The sequence below is a fragment of the Malaclemys terrapin genome, chromosome 3 (genome assembly GCF_027887155.1).
Source record: "Malaclemys terrapin pileata isolate rMalTer1 chromosome 3, rMalTer1.hap1, whole genome shotgun sequence".
NCBI classification, from domain to species: Eukaryota; Metazoa; Chordata; order Testudines; family Emydidae; genus Malaclemys; species Malaclemys terrapin.
The window spans coordinates 154,226,993-154,246,704 of NC_071507.1; the positions used below are offsets into that span (position 1 = coordinate 154,226,993).

General features: G+C 38.4%; 1 protein-coding gene across 2 annotated transcripts in view; it reads left to right on the forward strand.

Annotated features, from left to right (window-relative positions):
- LMBRD1 (LMBR1 domain containing 1) overlaps positions 1-19,712 on the forward strand; it is a 247,485-nt gene that overhangs the window by 191,768 nt on the left and 36,005 nt on the right. For both annotated transcript variants that reach the window (XM_054022365.1, XM_054022364.1), the window contains exon 14: positions 8,332-8,413. In XM_054022365.1, the coding sequence (XP_053878340.1) occupies positions 8,332-8,413 (82 nt within the window). The remainder of the gene's footprint in view (positions 1-8,331; positions 8,414-19,712) is intronic.

The following is a 19,712-nucleotide window of genomic DNA, read 5'->3' on the forward strand; positions in this document are numbered from 1 at the left end:
ATTGATCTCTGAATTAAAAATCAGTAGTTGCTTAGGTGCATGTGATCATGACTCAGTTGCTCTGTTTGCACATACCACATTTAAAGTCCAAACTAGTAATATGCACTTGGTGATTTAAAAGGGCCAATTTCACAAAGTTGAAAACAATTCTGAGCCGAAGGAGCTGGGAGAAAGAATTTAAACACAAAAATGTAAACAGTTGGGAACTGTAAAAAAAACTTTTTGACTAGGTGCCCAAAAAGTCTGCCCCAAAATTGAGAGAAAACATTACACTGGTTAAGACAGCCTGGTTTAGGTGAAAGCAGCCATTAAACCCAAAATGTATAACATGGGGAAATGGGGTAGGTGAGAGAAATAACTGTAAATTAGAAGTTGGGAATTGTCCAAAATCAATAAGGGAAGCAAATGGACACTTTGAGAAATCTATGGACGGCCAAGTTAAAGATGGTAAGGAATTTAAGTATATTAGGAACAGATGGAATCCCAATACTAGTGGGAATTGTTAGACTTGTCAATGCGAAAAAGCAGAAGTGTGCAGCAATCTCTTTAAAGTGTTTGGAGAAGACCCAAGTCGTTACTGATCATCATGTGATATGAATATAATACTTTTCATTCTAACGCAAGAGGATGCTCAACAGCAGCTACTAAAGCTAGAAATTTTAAAATCAGCAAATCCAGATAACTTGCATCAGAGAGTTTTAAAAAAGCTGGCTGAGGAGGTCTCTGACCCATAAATGTTTATTTTCAATAAGTCTTGGAAACCTGGAAATTTCAAAGGAGTGGAAGAATGCTACTGTTGTGCCAATATTTAAAAGTGTAAATGAGGTGACCTGGGTAATTATAAGCCTGCTAACCTGATACTGAAACTCGACAAAATATTAGAATGTCTGATACGGGCCTCAGTTCAATGAAGAATTGAGAGTAATATAATTAATGTCAATCAACGTGGGTTTATGGGAAATAGAACCTGTTAAACTAACTTGAGATTATATATATATATTCATGAGATTACAAGTCTGGGTGATAAAAGTAATAGTACTGCACAACATTTTGATTAAGAAACTAAAATGATACAAATAAACATGGCACACATTAAATGTACTGAAAACTGATAAGTCTCAATGTAATTGTAAGCAGGGAATCAGTGAGAGTGCTTTTAGTTGGGTCCCACAGGGATTGGTTCTTGGTCCCATGTTATTTAACATTTTATCAATGACATGGAAGAAAATAAAATCCATTAGAGTTTGCAGATGACACAAAAATAAGAGGAGTGGTTAATAATGAAAAGGGCAGTTCACTGATACTGAATAATCTAGATTGCTTGGTAAAATGGGTTCAAGCAAACACTATGCGTTTTTAATACAACCAAGTGTAAAGTCATATATCTAGGGGGGAAAATATAGGCCTTGCTTATAGGATTTTGACTTTTGTTCTCGGAAGCAGTGGCTCTAGAGATGATTTTGAGGTCATGGAGGATTATCAGCTGAACATGAGCTCCCAGACCAACCCTATAGCCAAAAGCATTGCATTGTCTTGGATATATAATCAGGAGAATCTCATGTAGGAGTAGAGGCTGTGTCCTTTGTATTAGACACTATTTGTAACAGCTGCTGGAATTCTGTGTCCTGTTCTGGTGTCCATAATTCAAAAAAGATGTTCCAAAATTGGAGAGTGTTCAGAGAAGAGTCACAAGAATGATTAAAGTATTGAAAAACATACTTTGTAGTGAGACTCAAGGACCTCAATCTATCAAACACAAGTTTAAGGGGTGATTTGATCAGTACTTATGTGAGGAACAGAAATTTAATAATAGAGGTACCTTTGTCTGCTAGATTGAAGTGATGACCATATCCAATGGCCAGAAGTTGAAGATAGACAAATTAAGAGTAGAAATAAGTCACAGATTTTTAACAGTGAGGATAATTAACTATTAGCAGTTTATCAAGGGTTATGGTAGATTTTCCATCACTGGAAATGTTTAGATCAAGATTGGATGTTTTTCTAAATGGGATGCACTACTTCAATCACCGCTATTGATCTTGAAGTGGGAGTTAATGTAGGTAAGTCCTGTGGTCTGTGTTAGAGAAGGAGGTCAGACTAGATGATTACAGCTGTCCTTTCTGACCTTAAAATATACAGGTCTATGAATCTATGGATAGTTACCTAGGAAAATCAGAATCAATGTTAAACTTAAAAAAAAATCCAAATATGTTATGGTATGGAATTGCTTATTTAGGGCACCCAAACAAGCTTAAGTATCATCATGCAACACCATACATTGTGTTTAATCAAGTGTGTAATTACAAGTACTAGAAAGTATTAAACTAATTTTAAACACACTAATTCTTTTCCAGATTTTCTCCTTCCTCCTCCCCCACATGGTATCATGATGGGAAAGGGATAGATGTTTGGGTGTCATAAGAGTACTTTTGTATACCATAACATGCTTAGATTTATTTAAAGTTTAACCTTAGCTTTGGATTACCTGCATGTACAATAAGATTTAGACTTACCGCTTTTTCTAGGAGTTAGGCCATTGAGGATAAAAGACCCGTTAAGGAATTGCTGCCTTTCAGAGGCTCAACCACCTAGCTTAGTTGTAGTTGCTCAACTACATCTCACTGACCAGTGTATGTCTCTGCCCCACCCCAGCAGACCCTCTGACATATATGCCCTCTGAATTCCCAAGTCCAATATCATTGCTCTCACAGTTCACCTGTACTCCTGCCTCACTCCCAGGACAGTACTGTCTGGGTGCATAGTGGAGTCAATGCAGCAGTACCTGAGGCCTTGTCTACACTTACTGGGGATCAACGCTGCTGCGATTGATTCAGCAGAGGTTGATTTAGCAGGTCTAGTGAAGATGCACTAAATCAACTGCAGAGCACTCTCCAGTCGACTCCGGTACTCCACCGGAACGAGCAGAGTAAGGTAAGTCGATGGGAGAGCGTCTCCCATCAACGCAGCATGGTGTAGACACCGCGGTAAGTCGACCTAAGTTATGTCAACTCCACCTACGTTATTCACAAGGCCTTAGTGTCACATGGTAAATGTTCTCTAGTAATGGAGAAGAATAGATCATATTTTTCCTATTGTCTTTCGTCTAGCAGGGAGCCAACACATTTGCAGATGACCTGAGCTGCAATCAATAGGGTCCACTCACTGGTCACTGAAAGTCATCTGATTTTTTTGTTCAGCAAATGCGGTTGTCTTATAAATTTGTTTGCCAACAAAGAGCAACTACCTGGGAGACCTTAGTTCCTTGTTAGATGCCTTAGAGTCTAGCCCAAGTAATACTTTTTTATTGAGACAATTCTGAATTCTTAAAAAGGCAGTACTTTTCTTCCAGAACAAAGAAATTTAAAAATCCTTTCAGCAATAAAATTACTACAAGAGAATTCATGTTAAAGATGTTCTTTCTCAAGCTGATGAGCCTTATGGTTTTGGCAGCATATGTACTTTAGTATGTCATGTCATGCTAGCCAAATACAGCAATATTTTGAAATTTATACAGCCAGGGATGTATTCCTATCCCTTACATGGTAGACTCAGCATCTCTCTGCCCTGGAAGGAGATGCTTTCAACTTTCCAGCTCCGTCAGTCCCAGTCGCCTCTGACACTTACATTCTAGGCTGGTGTAGCTATTCTGAGGATTTGTAAACTCAGTCACATGAATTTCTGGGAAGAAAAAACTTCATGTCACCATCTAGAATTAAGGCCTTTATATTGGGCTCTCAAGACCTTTCTCCATCTTCTACTGGCAGAGTGAATCAAGTACTTACTGACAACATTGCAGATGTCTTATGTGAACAATTAAGGGGAGCACCTTCCAGCTAGCTATGCAGAGAGGCCATAGCTCTGTTGGATGGTCCATAGTACACAGTACATGAAATTTATCCATTTGGTAGCCAAATTTATCCATTTGGTTGCAGGGAAGGACTATATTACTGGTAGATCAGCTGAGCAGTGACTTACACAATCAACATTTGTTGTCACTCAAGAACTCAGTAGCAAACATCTCCCTATGGGTATATGTGGAGATGGACCGACATGCAACAAGACGCAACACCAAATGTTAGAGGTTTTGCTTCAGAATAGGAGCAGCTAATCAGCCCATAATAGGTGGGTTTCTCCTAGAGTAAATGGGGACTTTTTCTAAGTCAGGAGAACCAGACAAGAGGAAAGCCAAGGTTATTGTGATTCCAAGGCCTAGATAAGATAAGTGTCTCTCTGATGTCCTGCAAGAGTTGCAAGGAGTTACTCTCTCCTCCCCTGCACCCCCGAACACATAATTTCAGACCTGTTGTCCCCAGTAGAGAGGCCAGAATTCCCATATGGACACAGACTCTCTCCACTTGACAGCATGGGCTATAGATTTGACAGATCTAGAACTGTCCTGTTTGGAAAAGGTCCAGGAGATTCTATTAAAGCAATCAACTTGCCTGTTATGATTGTAAGTGGAAAAGGTTCTCTTTGTGGGCAACCAGCAATAACATAAACCCAGCTTCAGTTCCCATTTAATTCTATACTTGTGTACTTACTTCATGTGATATGCTTGGGATTTTCCATACTGTCAGTAAAAGTACATCTCCAGTTGATCAAAATAATGTATCCAGCTATAATTTAGTTAAAAGGTTATTGAACAGATCTGTCTTTTGGTTAGAGAATCCATTCCTACATGGGACCTAAATTTTATATGTAATTAGCTTGTGAAACTCCTCTGAACCAATTGGAGAATGTTTCCTGTTTCATCTCTCAATTAAGACAGCCTTTGAAAAGATATATGTAGGAAACTGTCCTGTACTGGCAATGGCATGAGCTAGGGTTTTTCCCAGCTGAAATTTGATTGTATGGATACATTGACATGCAAGCAGTTGCCAATTTTCAGCAGTTCTTAACATGTCTTCAAAAAGCTTTCGCGTGCATAAGGTGGTGTAATTTAAATAATTGAAAACTAAATTGGTTACTACATGAGCCTTGAATATAAAAGTCAAAACTGAGAATTATATTCCCTGCTTTTTCTTAGCTGTGGTTGAAGTATTTTTTTAAACTTCTGCTGGTGTTTCTTGCATATTGTAAAAATTAATTTGTTCTGTGAGTTTAATCTGTTCTTAGTACCCTGCTTATGTAGAAATCAGAATTCAATTTTAAGTGTGTTTTCATGTGTATACTGGAGTTAATTTGCTGTTCCCATTTCTCCATTGTAATCTTTCTTCCTATGCTTTCAAATTCCAATTAATCTGTAAATATCCCTATTGGGAAACAATATTTCCGTAGACACGTTCAGCAATTCTGTAACTTTTGATTCTTCAACTTCCTATCCTTTTTAATGTTCAAAACCTTAAAACCTTAAGAGACAAAAGTATCTTGAAGTGGAAGCAATGGCTTGTGCAATTTTCTTTACAGTAAAAAGGAAGAGGATTGATTAGGAGGGAAAGATGGCCTTGTGGTTAAAGCATTGGACCGGGACTAATGCAAAATATGTGACAGGGTCAGGAATTGAATCCACATTTCCTGACTATACCACTGACTAATGTTACTTTTAAAAACTCAGGGATGTTGAAAGGTCCCAGAATACTGGAGAAAACCAATGTAGCACTGATCTTCAAAAAAGAAGTGCAATTCTAGCAATTGCCATTTAATCTATTTTCAATACCAGGGGGGAGCTAAACTTTTAGAATGAACAAAATCTTATGAAGTAGTGCCACAGGACCCTCTGTTGCTTTTTACAAAATCTTATGAAGTCTTTTATCTGGGCTTCTTCTCTCATACCTACATTACCTTGGGGGAAGAGAAGCACATTCTGAGGTGAGTAAGCCATGTAAACCCCTGGTGGAGGCACACATACTCCAGTATGCTTTCAAAGCCCCTAGACCCTTGTGATGTCAGTATAGTACAGTCCATTACTCTAAGATGATATTGCTTTCCACTTCTTAGTTTTCTTCTCTGCCCTCATTTCCTCCTTTTTCCACCTGCACATTCCTCTGCTTCCTGCTTCTTTATCTCCGATTTACCATGCTTTTCCACCTGCCTTCTGCCCTTAGAAATACACTCATCAGCCTATGCCTTGCCAATAAAAGAAACCCCTTTTAAGCTTTCAGTTAATGTTTTTTAAAAAATCAACCAAGTTACATGCAGTTTAAGTAAGTAAATTATCTTTAACTGCAACCTCTGCATTCTTGTCTCTTAACCCACTCCTTTTCATCCTGTTTTCGTTTAGATTGTAAGCTTTTCAGAGCAAGGACAACATCTATTCTATGATCTATGAAGTGTCCAGTAGAATTCTGAGTACTCAATAAATAATGAAGAATAAAATTTGCCAGACAAACTGGATTTTTTTAGATAGAAATGCAAAATTAATTGATTGGAAAAAAGTAGCATCTTTAATATGCTTACATTTTACTATTGAAATAGAATTTGAACTCTGTCTTGTGGAACTAAGATTTAATTCATATTGGCTTGAAAGTATGAATATCCTCTAAGAGCTTGACGATTGACTAAAGGGATAGTAAGCAAAATCTAATAAAAATGGTGGTATAAAGGGGGATAGTTTCTAGCAAGGGTATTGCTTGGTTTATTATTAGGCTTGGTCTTACATAATGAAATAAATTTTAGACCCTAAATTAGGAGGTGTTTAGAAGAAATGATAAAAATACAATATACAAAAGCAACTGAGAAGCTTCCCAGCACAGATAAAAAGATATGATCCATTCCACAAGGAGCCTAATGAGGCAATAATGGTTTTAAGCTGTTGAAAGACTTGAGTAACATCAGTATGTTCATTCAGAGAATGAACTTCTCAGTAAAGACTGGTGCACAACGTGGTGTAATAAAAGTAGAAAAATCTGGAATAAAATCAACACGTCTTAATTAGCTCTCATCTTGTAAGTGTTATGTGGACTATTAGGAAATAACAAAATAAGAAAGAGTATTGTCCTTGTGGATTAGTTCAGGTAGGGTGTTCCATGTGTAGGAGTCAGTGGGGAAGAAAGTGCAAAAAACTAAATAAGTTGCGGAAGAAGTGAATGAACAGAATATTGAGGCTGGCATCATTTATGAATCAGACATAATGGGTGGAAATAATGTGAATAGGCTGTTGTTTCCTTGAATAGTGAGGAAGAACTGGATACCTATCATCTGAGTGGAGGGTGGGATGCTTGTGGTGGATACTAGGGAGAAATGTACTGCTGGGCTTTTGGAACCAGAGAAGGAGGGCACTCTTCTTCTGCCCATTGCCCCATCTTTCTCCTCTTTATCCTTGTAACTTCCTTACTTCTTGCAGTCTCAGGAAATGCCTGTCTCGATTTTTAGTGGAGGCCTTATTTGAGGCCTGGTGGTGTTGCAGGGGCAAAGATAACATGAGAAGCCTGATCTGGAGGTGATGTAGAGGTGTACATTCAGTTAGGCTGCTGTCATTTTCACTGGATCAGCTGACTGATAATTCCTTCAGGAGGTCAATCTGCAAAGGTTTATTAAAAAAAAAAAAAAAAAGAACAAATGCCTCTTTTGTGAAAGTGACCATGACACTCCCAGTTGACCGGCACATGTTCATTTTAGTTGAAAACAACCATCAAGACATGCAAGAACGATCAAGGGAAGTGGGGAAATCAGATGTCTGGGCATGAAATAAGCAAATAAAGTTTAGCTTTAAAAAATACCAAATAAGTAATCTGGTGGAAAATAATTTGAAATATAGATATTAAGTGGGAGGGAGAAATCTGGGAAGTAATGCTGAAAGACATAGAAGCAGTAATGGGCAGCAAATTAGACCCACGTTTGAGATGTACTATGGCACCGAAAAGAGCTAATGCAATTTTATGCCGCATACATAGCGGCATCTTAGAGCAATACTGCTCTGGTGTACCCATGGCTAGAATAAAGTAGATAACACTTCCACAGTGCCTAGCTGGATCTTTCAATCCATCATGTGATCCAACACCTTTAGCTCATACAACTGTATGTTTGTCAGGTCCCTGTATGTACAGTCAAACTTGTTTATCATTTTAAAGGGTTTGTTAGAATGTCATCAACTAAAGCTTAATTATGAAAAAGATAATCTTTTGGAGCATTTTTATACTATGAAATTATTCTGTAACACTTCAGAACCTGTAAAGTATTGAAAATAATCAATGGCATGCAAAGATTAAAGATGTACTGCAAGAATTTTTTAAACCTTTTTTCTTGCAAGTGAAATTTAAAACATCTATAAAATATAGCTGTTGTGTCAAAATGATTTCTTGCAAGATTTATATGCTTCAGAAAACACCACATTGCATAATATATTCACCTATATAAAATGTTCTTTTCTGACATTACATATTCTTCATGCAGCATAATGTGACACTTGTTGATGGCCAGCCAGGGAATGTTACAACATACGTGCCTAAAGTCTGTGATGCAGATGCCCCAGAAGGTAAGACAAATGAAACTTTTGTTCAGTGCACACTTCCTGTGTTGCATCATTGTAGAAGATTGGTTACTTCATTATATTTGTGTGCACTAGCAAGAGAAATGTTATTTTCTTAAATAATTGAGCATTTGCTCAAGCTTCTTTAGTGTTTGTCCCCTGTGTTAAAGTTTACTTACAGAAGGTTGAAATGTAGCCTAGTTAACAGCCTAGTAAATTCCCATTTGTGGAAAGAAATCTACTCTGTAGAATATAAATCCTAATTCAATGCATTTTACTATATAGACAAAAAGATCTAATTTAACATTCTAAAGATCTAATCTCCCACTCACTTAAATAATATACATGTGTTAACAATACCCTTGACAAAATTTGTTTTTTCAAGGTTTAGATCAGTTTCTTAAAGGGGAAGTGTAAGTGATTTTGGGGGGGGTGAGAGGGGAAAGGGGGGTGATTGCTGAACCATCCAAAAAACTGTTATGCTAGCAAATAATTCTGAAACATAGCCTTTTTTACAGTGAAAATTCAAGAATCATATAATTACATAGGCTTGCAATTATAAAATGTTTTCAAATTTAGTAAAGGTGTACATATAAACCAACTAAAATGTTATTGAGCCAGAAAAATGTTGTCAGAAGTCTGCCTAATTAAAGCAATTTACCAAGGATCCTGGTGGATTATACATCAATGACAATTTATAATGAAGATTGCATGTTTTTTCTAAAAGAGATCCTCTAGGAATTATTTTGTCCCTTTTGGCCTTGGAATCTATGAAAAACTCTGAGGTTAGAGTTTGAGGTGATCATCAGTTGTATTGAGTTCTTCAACCTTTAGTTTTTGAGGCCACAATCTTTGCATTTGACTTCTTCAAAATCAGCAAAAATAGATTTACGGCCATCTAAAATAATCCATGAATTTGCAGAATGAAGCACTGGAGTTTGTGTTCCAATCTTGGCATATTTTTTCTGTGATGTAAAAGCTTGCACAGGCTGTGGAAGGGAAGGTTGAAAAATAGGGATACATATCCATGTATACATAAAGCCTGCGTGGGGAGGGGTGAGAAGGTTTCTTAAAAATATTACTAAGCACAAAGCATGCTTATCAATAATTGACATGAGTTTGCAATAGCTTTCCATATAATTCCAAATCAACGATCATTTTTCTCCACTAGCGCTTACACAGACAGTGGGATCTAAAACACTTTTTTTTTTTTCTTCCCATCACAGGGTAATGATTGAGGAAATCACATTTAATTTTAAGAGCACTTTCATTAAGGGATTTGAATATTGGTGATAGTATCTGAACCTGTTCCCAGTTCAGAACATGTAGATTTTGTTACGGCTATGGTGTTGTATTTAGGAATTTTGTTGCCTCTGTAGGGTTGAATTTTTTCCATACAAAAGTTAGCGTTTAAATTTACTATCACAAGCATCAGTGCCTCATTGTCTTTGGACATGAGTCAACAAGTCTCTGAAAGAGTTTCTGCCTGTGCTTCTCTCTTAAATGAAGCATCCTTGACTTGTCTTCTACCTTTGTGAATGCACTGTCATTAAGAATAACTCTGAAGTTCCTAATGTCGGAACTTTGTTGTGGTCTTGCCCCTTTTTTCTCCCTTCCCGTTCAGGTTGAAATTTTTACTTTGAATTTACCAGTGCTGACACAAGAAGATGGATAGGGGAAGCATGCCTTATAAACAGCATTATTTTGTGACCTGGGTCAAATTAGGTGAAAGTGTTTGTCCCCAGAATAAGTTCCACCTTCTTAAGATGCCAGAATGGGATACCATCTCAGTATATCCTACAAATGCTCAAATATTTTATAAATATAAGATTTTCTGGGCTCGACTCATTGACCTGAATTTGAATACACCCATGGGCTCTGCTAGACTCTTCAGTCTTGGATTCTCTGTGTTGGGGCTCAGATATCCTGCTGATTGCTTTGGGTTTTGCTTCTACTTGATTAGGGTAAAAATAAATGGTGGTATTCTCCCATACCCACCCATACTTGGCTCTTAAATAAACTATCACGCAGAATACATAGAGTAGATCTTCACAATATACTTCACTATATACTTTGACCAAAGAACCACCTAACATTGGCATCTGAGTTAGCACTCATTTAGGAAAACTGGGTAGTTCAGACTTCTTGAAGCTATTATTTCAGCCTCTCTGCAAACTCTAGTACACATTATTGCACTGGGTACTTTTAGTTTGCATTGTCAAGCTTTTCTTTGCAACTATAGTGCCCAGAGTCTTCAGCTTTTAAAAGATGAAAGCAGAGACTCTGGAAAACAAGAAGTGAGTTGGGAGAGGTGCTGATGTGCAATAGTGCTGCATACTAGCCCAGTTCAAGGTCTGAGTAACTATTAATGTTGATGGGTTAAGATGACTTAATAGAATGCCTTGGTGTAAGCATTTAATATAGGTATAGCCAACACATAATACAATAAGCTGTATTTTGCTTCCGACAGTTCTATAGTAGAATTCTTTGAGAATGTTTTGGAAAGAAGTTTTTTATTGATAGAACTTTTTTTGGTTTAATCTTGTTTTCTGTACATGGCTTTTGAGAGTCTCATTGAATTCATAATAATTATGATCAACCCATGCATTGGGAAAAGAATCTAGGGAAATGCCAGAAAGCCAAACTTGGTGCTTGTCTGCTTTCACTGTATTGTGATGATCCAGAAAATTGTGACGGCTAGGAGTCTCACTGGATTTCCTCCTCCCACCCCCCCACCCCCCAGTCTCAAATACTTACAGTAGAAAACAGGATTTAAAGCAAATATTGTGGATTTATCTGATAAGGATATTTTTGAAACCTTAAAAAAATATCCTTAACAGTTGAACACGGAAGTTCCACATACAATCAGGAGTTACAAATGTTTGCTCAACTGATTGCTTTCTTTCTTTAATAGATGTTCCAGCTTACTGATGGAAGAATTTTTGTTTTAAATTTTATTGATCTAAAAATTCAGAGCATTGACTACAGTTTACACATGTGTGGCAGGTTTGGTAGTTTAGTTTCTGAAAACTGCTGATTTAGAATATCTGAGGACTACTTCTTCAAAAATGTTTTGCAGAAATTTTTCCAGTAAATGGTTTATTAACATACGAACGGTCATACTGGGTCAGACCAAAGGTCCATCTAGCCCAGTATCCTGTGTTCCGACACTGGCCAATGCCAGGTGCCGCAGAGGGAATGAACGGAACAGGTAATCATCAAGTGATCCATTCCCTGTCCCCCATGCTTCTGGCAAACAGTAGCTAGGGACATCATCTCTGCCCATCCTGGCTAATAGCCATTGATGGACCTATCCTCCATGAATTTATCTAGTTCCTTTTTGAACCCTGTTATAGTCTTTGCCTTCACAACATCCTCTGGCAAAGTGTTCCACAGGTTGACATTTAAATTGTATTCATTTGGACCACTAACACTTTTCTCCTAAGCATTTATCTTGTATTTTGACTTCGTCTTTTTTAGATGCAAGTATATTTTCTCCATATACTAATTTTGAATGTTTAGCATTTAAAGTATTTTATTTTTTACTGGCTTTGTGGATGTGACCTACTCAATTATAACCACTATTCAGATGTAGTGGGGATGAGAGTCCTGCTGATTTTATTGCACTTGAATTGTATTTTTCTTCTCAGCAGCATGAGCAAGAACAATCTGACAGAGATCATGTTGTTATGGCAACTAATCTTCTAAAAATAATTTCTATATTGTTAGAACTTTAGTTGCCTTTAATATGGAATTCATTTTACATAGATTTGTTTCTAACCAGTATTTTGCTTGCTGAAGAGGACAGGTTGTTTATCTTTCTTCAAAATAAAGATGGGGTAAATAGTTTTGCACTCAGATTGTGTTACTATCCAATCTTTGATGTTGTTTAGGTTTAGAACTGTAATGCTTAGACAATTTTAGCTTGTATTTGAAAGTGTTAATATTGTCAAGAAACAGTTTTTTCTGATATGTTGTCTCTGTATTTACTTCTAATATATAAATTAACTTAGTCTGAATATCATAGGCTATGATGACTGACCTGAAAAAGGGAATGCAGAAGACAAGAGGAAATGGAGTAGATAAAAATTTACCTTTTACCAGTTGAGAATCTTAGTCTGCATAAAAATTCCTTAGCACAAATATATACAATACATGAATCATCCATTTACTTGTTCAGTCTAAGTACATACAGTTTATTAAAATAATTGTCTGTAAAACAGCCAAGGATTTTGTACATCGCAGTACCTTAGTGTGTTATAAAAGGAAACATTTATTTATAATAAGCTTCAGTAGAGTTAGGAGATATTTGAAGCAGCTGTATGATAGAGGAGCTTTATGACAGAATATGTACTTGCATTTTTTTAAATAAGTAGTAAATTAAAGTATCGTTTCTCAGTCCACTTGTACTTTCTCAGATAACTTCTTACTGCTGCGTTCTAGGGTGCAGTATACCATTAATCTGCTTTTACCACTGAGTAACCTTCCAGTTCCCCTTTCCCGGTTTTAATGTATTAATCAAAATGTATTTTTCCTTCATCTTTTTGTTTGGACATCTGGCCACTTAGCATACTTTTTTTTTTTTTTTTGGTAATCTGTGCTGCATTTATATTACTCCCAGGGGAATGCTGCACCAAAAAAATAAAAATTTTATAAGCACAATATTTTAAAATTCTGCAAAATTTTATTTGTCAAAATAACACTACATAATCACGTCAGTTTCAATTATTTTGGTAATTTTATTTCAAAATACCTGTCAGCAGGTATGTCTGTAACAATATACACACACAAAAATTCCCCCAGGAGTAGAGTTGAAGAAAACCCCTATGACAACCCAGTTCCTGTTTCTCTGCTCCCTCTCTCTCCAGAGCCCAACCAGGTGGCCAGACACCCACAACCCCTCCCCCCACAGAGCCCAGGCGCAAGGCCCCCCTTGCCCAGATACCCACACTCCATCCACTGAAAGCCCAGTTGCAGGGCCTCCCCTAGCCCAGACACCCACCCCCCTACTCCCCTCCAATAATATTTCATTGAATAGATATATTAATGTCACGTCTGGAAATTATATTTTAGGCAATCTAAAGTATTTTTTCACTGCTTCTGCTCTATTCTGGCCTGATCCAAAGCCCATTGAATTCAGAGTAGTTTGGTTGTCTTCAATAGCCTTTGCATTCAGCTCTTTAGGGGTCTTACCCTCCTGCTTTCAAACCAGTGAGCAGAGACCTTCTCACCTTAACCTCCTGTGTTTTCTTTAACTTACAACTGGATTTCTCTACAGTGCATTTGGGGATACTCTATAGGTAAGGCTACGTTTTAATCACGGGTGTTTTTAGTCAGTCATGGACAGGTCATGGGCCATAAAAAAAAAAAAAAAAATTCATGCCCTGTGACCTGTCCAGGACTTTGACTAAAAATAGCTGCTATGACTAAAACTTGCGGGGGGAGGGGGAGTTTGGGTGCACTGCAAGTGCTGAGGGAGGTGACCCTGGACACCCACTGGTACTGAGGGAGATAGGGCAGTGCGCAGCACAGCGCGTGGCCTGAGATCCCCACTGGTGCTGAGGGAGGGAAATCCGGGGTGCAGCCTGGGACCCCCGCTGATACTGGGGGAGGGGGATTTCCTACCGTCTTCATCCCTGCAGCTCCTAGGTGGTGGAGGCAGGGGCCAGGGAAGGGGTTCCTCCGCAGCTCCTGCTACAAGCGCCGGCTGCCGCAGCTCCCATTGGCTGGGAGCTGTGGGGGCAGGGCTTGTGGACAGCGTGCGGCGTGTAGACCCCCGCCCCTCCACCACCTAGGAGCTGCAGGGGGGCCCCACACCCCAAGTAAGCGCCCCCTCCCCTTGCCCCTAACCCTGAGCGCACTCCCACACACCCAAAGTGCTGCTGTTGGCTCAGGGGTTGTCCGGCTCGAGCCAGCACCAGCTGCTGCAGAAGTCACGAAGGTCACAGAATCCATGACCTCCATGACAGACTTGCAGCCTTATCTATATGTAAGGGACAGCATATGAAATATTTTTAAAATACTGTACACTGGACTGTTAGGATTTTCTACCTGTGCAGTGCTTTACATCCATTCCTTGCAAGGAGCATAATCATTATTACCCAGTACAGAACTGTGTATTAAGCATGTGCACATGATACAATTCAGTCACAGTATTATAGAAATGTAGGGCAGGAAGAGACCTTGAGAGGTCATTTACACCATTCCCTCATGCTGAGGCAGGATCAAGTATACCTAGACCATCCCTGGCAGGTGTTTGTCTAACCTGTTCTTAAAGTTAGTGATAGGGATTCCACAACCTCCTTTGGTAACCTACTCTTGTGCTTAACTATCTTTATCGGTAGAAAAATTTTCTTACATTTAACCTAAATCTTGCTTGCTGCACATTAAGCCCTATCTTCAGTAGAAATAGAGGACAGTGGATCACTGTCCTTTTTCTAACAGCCCTTAACATATTTGAAACCTGTTAGGAAAATATCCCCCCCAGTCTTATTTTCTCATGCCTAAACATATCTGTTTTTTTATCTTTTCCTCATGTTTTCTAAATCTTTGATCACTTTTGTTGCTCTCCTCTAGACTCTCTACAGTTTGTCCACCTTTTTTTTAATTAAAGCATGACACCCAAAACTGGACACAGTACTCCAGCTGAGACCTCACCAGTGCTGAGTACAGCAGAACAATTACCTCCCATGTATCTCTTATGACACTGCCACTAATAAACCCAAGAATATTACCCTTTTTTTGCAATTGCATCACATTGTTGGCTCGTATTCAATTTGTGATCCAGTGTAACCCCTAGACCCTTTTTAGCAGTACTACCACCGAGCCAGTTATTCCCCCATTTTGTATTCGTGTATTTCATTTTTCCTTCCTAGTATTTGCCTTTATTGGATTTTATAGTGTTGATCTTAGACCAATTCTTCAATGAGTCAAGGTCATTTTGAATTCTAATCCTCTTCTCCAAAGTGCTTGGAGGACCTCCTTCCTGAGTTTGTTGGCTACAAATTTTATAAGTATGCTCTCCACTCAGTTATCCAAGTCGTTAATGAAAATATTGAATATTACTGACCCCTGCAGAATCCCACCAGATATGTTATCCCACTTTTGCCAGCAAACCATTGATAACTACTTTTTGAGGACAGTTTTTCAGCCGCTATATTCACCCACGTCATAGTAATTTAATCTAGACCAAATTTTCCTGGTTTGTTTAGGAGACATTTTGTGGGACTGTGTCAAAAACCTTACTGAAATCAAGATATCACATCTACTGCTTTCCCTCCCTTCCCCCACCCCATCCCCTTGGCAAGTAATCCTGCCAAAGAATGTATGCATCACATTATTTTAGTAATTGTTTATAAATATAAACAAGTGTCCTAAGCAACAAGACAGATTTTCTTTCTTATACTTGTACTCCTGCCTTCATATTGCAGTGTGATTAATACTAGTACTCTTGTATCTGGTATACTTCAGGGACATGGTGAAAAATTTGTTTGGAATGGGATATTTTGAGTAAGATTTTGGAGTATTAGAAGCTATTTTAAATTCTTTGTAAGATTCAGTTTTTACCTTTAAAAAAAAAAAACACCCTAGTGTTCAGTACTGTACATGTTAACAGCTCTTTTTAGCAGGGGTTCTCCGCCTATGGGCCATGACCACTTTCATTTTTTTCTCCCTTTTTTGCCCTTCCTTTAAAAAAATCCCTGTGTCTGTCCTCCTTAGTTGTGAAGATAGTATCAAAATTGTGAACTGAATATAAACAATGCAGTGATGCCTGTCTGAGTTTGCAGACCACCTGATACAATAGCGCTATGATTTATGCATTACCACATTCATCTCATTCAAGTTCATACAGAGTCTGCGATTCAGTGGCTGTGGAATCTGGCTTTTTTTTAAAAACAGCCAGGCTCCTGATGTTGGGTTTGGTGTTTTGGGGTTTTTTGTTTTCCCTCTTTGGGCTCTATTGGTGCCTGCCTACAGCTACTTCTTGCTCTCCAGCTTTCCCTTCAAAGGAAAGTTAATTGTATTAGTGCATACTTCCTGCATTTTTACACAGACAGGCAGCAGGGCAGTTGCAGCCACCTCTTTTTTTGGACCCACTGCTTGTATCCTGACTTTACTGTCTGGTGGACCTGGACCTAATCACACACCAGAATGATGGTCAGTAACTGGCGGAGAATTCTGGAGCATGCATAAAGCCATTAAAAGCAAGAGAGTTCTGAGCCATTTGAAAAGGCAGCGACCATTTTTATGAATTCTTCAAGCAAAAGCTTGTGCATTCACCAAATTGCTTTTTTGGTAATGTAAATGCTGTCAATGTAAAATGCCTCTAAGTATCACACTTAGTCTCACCACAAATAGTGAAAGCCATCAAATCTAATTATAATTATTAGAAAACATTAATTGTACCCTGTGTTTCAAATGTTATTAGTGTAATGTTGAGATCTCCTGCTGCTAGGAAATTGCTTTAACTTGACCTCTCCTTTGACAGTCTGCTCATTATATAGTTGTTGATCTTCAAGAAGCGGTCGGGAGACCCTGTAATTTTCAATGTAACTGGATGAAAGTATAGGCGAGTGTTCTCTCCCCAACTTCTAACACTTGCTCAGTATGAATGGGATGGATATATGAGGACCTCCTGTTTCACTGTCCACTGACAGGGCCTGTGACAAGGTGAAAAAAAATCTGTGAAGCTTAGCAGCAAGAGCTGATTGTTGAAAAGTTGGACTGGAATCATTGTATTGGTATTTGTATTTCCTGCAACTTGACAGGAAAACAGCATGGCCTTGTGACTAGAAACCACTCTGTTGAATCCTGGAAGCCATTTGGACACATCGAATTCAGTAGGAAGCTTTGGGGTGATGACACACACACTGAAAGGAACTTAATGATGCTATGAAAATTGTGAACCCTAATAAAAGCAGTCACCAATGCAGGCCTCTACCACTTTGTGAAGAAATGAGCATTCAGCATTACCAGATCCTTTTCTATATTGATGCTTGTTTTCCTAGATTCATAGATTCCATGGCTAGATGGGACCATTGTGACCATCTAGTCTGACCTCTGGTATAACACAGCCCACAGAACTTGACCAAAATAGTTCCTAGAGTGTATCTTTTAGAAAAACATCCAATCTTGATTTTAAAATGATCAATGATGGAGAATCCACCATTGCCCTTGGTAAATTGTTCCAATGGTTAAGTACTCTCACCATATTTGCAGTCTGAATTTGTCTATCTTCAACTTCCAGCCATTAGATAATATTATAGCTGCTTCTGCTAAAATGAAGAGCCTATTATTAAGTATTTGTTCCCTATGTAGGCACTTATAAACTTTGTCATGTTAAGCACCTATAATTGGGCGTTTGAATACAGAGAAGAGGCAAAGATTTTCATTGCTGAATATGGATCTGTCCTTGCTGAATATTTCACTGATCCGCATTAACTTTTCGATATGCTTCTCTCCAGGGACAGACTATAACGTGGGTTCTCAGTGTAGGTGTTGCAAACAAGTGTCAGGGTGTTGAGATCATCCTGCCATATTACTATATAGAATGGGACCTTGGGGGAGAGGAAGTAGTCCCAGTATGGAAAAAATTGAGAGCCAGTTCTGTACACAAACCCATAAAACAAGATTCCTCCTCTCCCATCCACCCACCCACGGCAACGATTTTATAAGCCAACTGAGGACAGATATAACACAGTTAAAAATATCGGGTGTGAGAGCAGGTGGAAACAATGCCAGAAAGGAAATTAGTATTAGAAGGCTACGGAGGAATTTGAATAGAATAAGAACAGGAAGAAAGGGTTGTTTCAAGTACAGTAGGCTGTGTAGGGGGACGCAAAGGGAGTATACAGTGTTGCTTTCGTTAAAGTAAAGGTTTTGACTTGAGGAAAATGAGGAAGGTTGACAATTCTCTTGCGACTTATTCCACTTATTTATTTGCCAGTGAATACCTTCCTTATCTCTAGGATCTGGTACCCAAGTCCATCTTTAGCACCATTATTTTCAAGGTTAAGAGGTGACTTGATCAGAGTCTATCAGCACCTTCATGGTGAACCAATTTTGTTAATAGACTCTTCAGTCTAGCAGAGAAAGGTATAACAAGATTCAGTGGCTGGAGGCAGAAGCTAAACAAATACAGACTGAAAATAAGGTACAGTTTTTAACAGTGAGGGTAACTAACCATTGGAATAATGGTTGTGGTGCATTCTGAATCACTGGCAATTTTTAAATCCAGATTAGAAAAAACTTCCACAGGATGTTCTAGTTCAAACAGGAATGAATTCAGGAAAGTCCTATTACCTTTGTTAACCAGGAGTTAGACTAGATGATCATAGTGGTCCCTTCTGGCCTTAAAATCTATGAATTAGAGTTGTCATTTAACCAATATGGAAGTCTTTAAAAAGAGAAAATGTGTAGGGTTCATTGTACTGGATTTTTTTGTAAAATTAACTAGGCCATCTCTTGGAAGAGAATAGAGGACTCCTGCTTCTGTTGGTTTTTGGATTCCTTTCAATTGAAACTTAGATTTTTAAGGCCAGAAGGTCCCATTCGATCACCTAGTCTGACCTCGTGTATGTCATAGGCCATTGAATGTCACCCACTTACCCTTTATTGTACCCATCATTTGTGTTTGAGTAAATAATATCTTCCAGAAACGCATCCAGTCTTGATGTCAAGACATCAGAGATGAAGAATCTACCACTTCACTTGGTGTTTTGTTTGCATGGTTATTTTCCCTCACAGTCAAAGATATGTGCCTAACTTCTAATTTGAATTTGTCTAGCTTCAGTTTCCAGTCATCTTCTCTCTCTGTCTTTTCCCACTAAGTTAAAGAGCTCTTTAGTGCCCTATACATTCTACCCATGAAGGTGCATATGCACTGTAATCAGATCTGTCTTCTTTTTGATAAACTAAACAGATTGAGCTTGGCACTTTTTCCAGCCTTTGAATCATTTGTGTGGTGTTCTTCTGCACTCTCTCTAATTTTGACTATCATAATTTTGACTATCATTTTTGAAATGTGGACACACAAACTGCATGCAGTGTGAGTCTCATCAATGCCATATGCAGATGTAAAATCATCTTCCTGCTCTCTGCTTCCCATTATGAGATCTAAGGATCTCATTAGCCCTTTTTGGCACAGCATCACACTGGGACCTCTTTTAAGCTGCTTGTCCACTAGGATCCCCAGATCCTTTCCAGTCCAATTTACATTCCCCTATTCTGTAGATATGGACTGCATTCTTTGTCCCTAGATGTACGATTTTGCGTTTTGCTTTGTTAAAATGCATTTTGCTTGTGG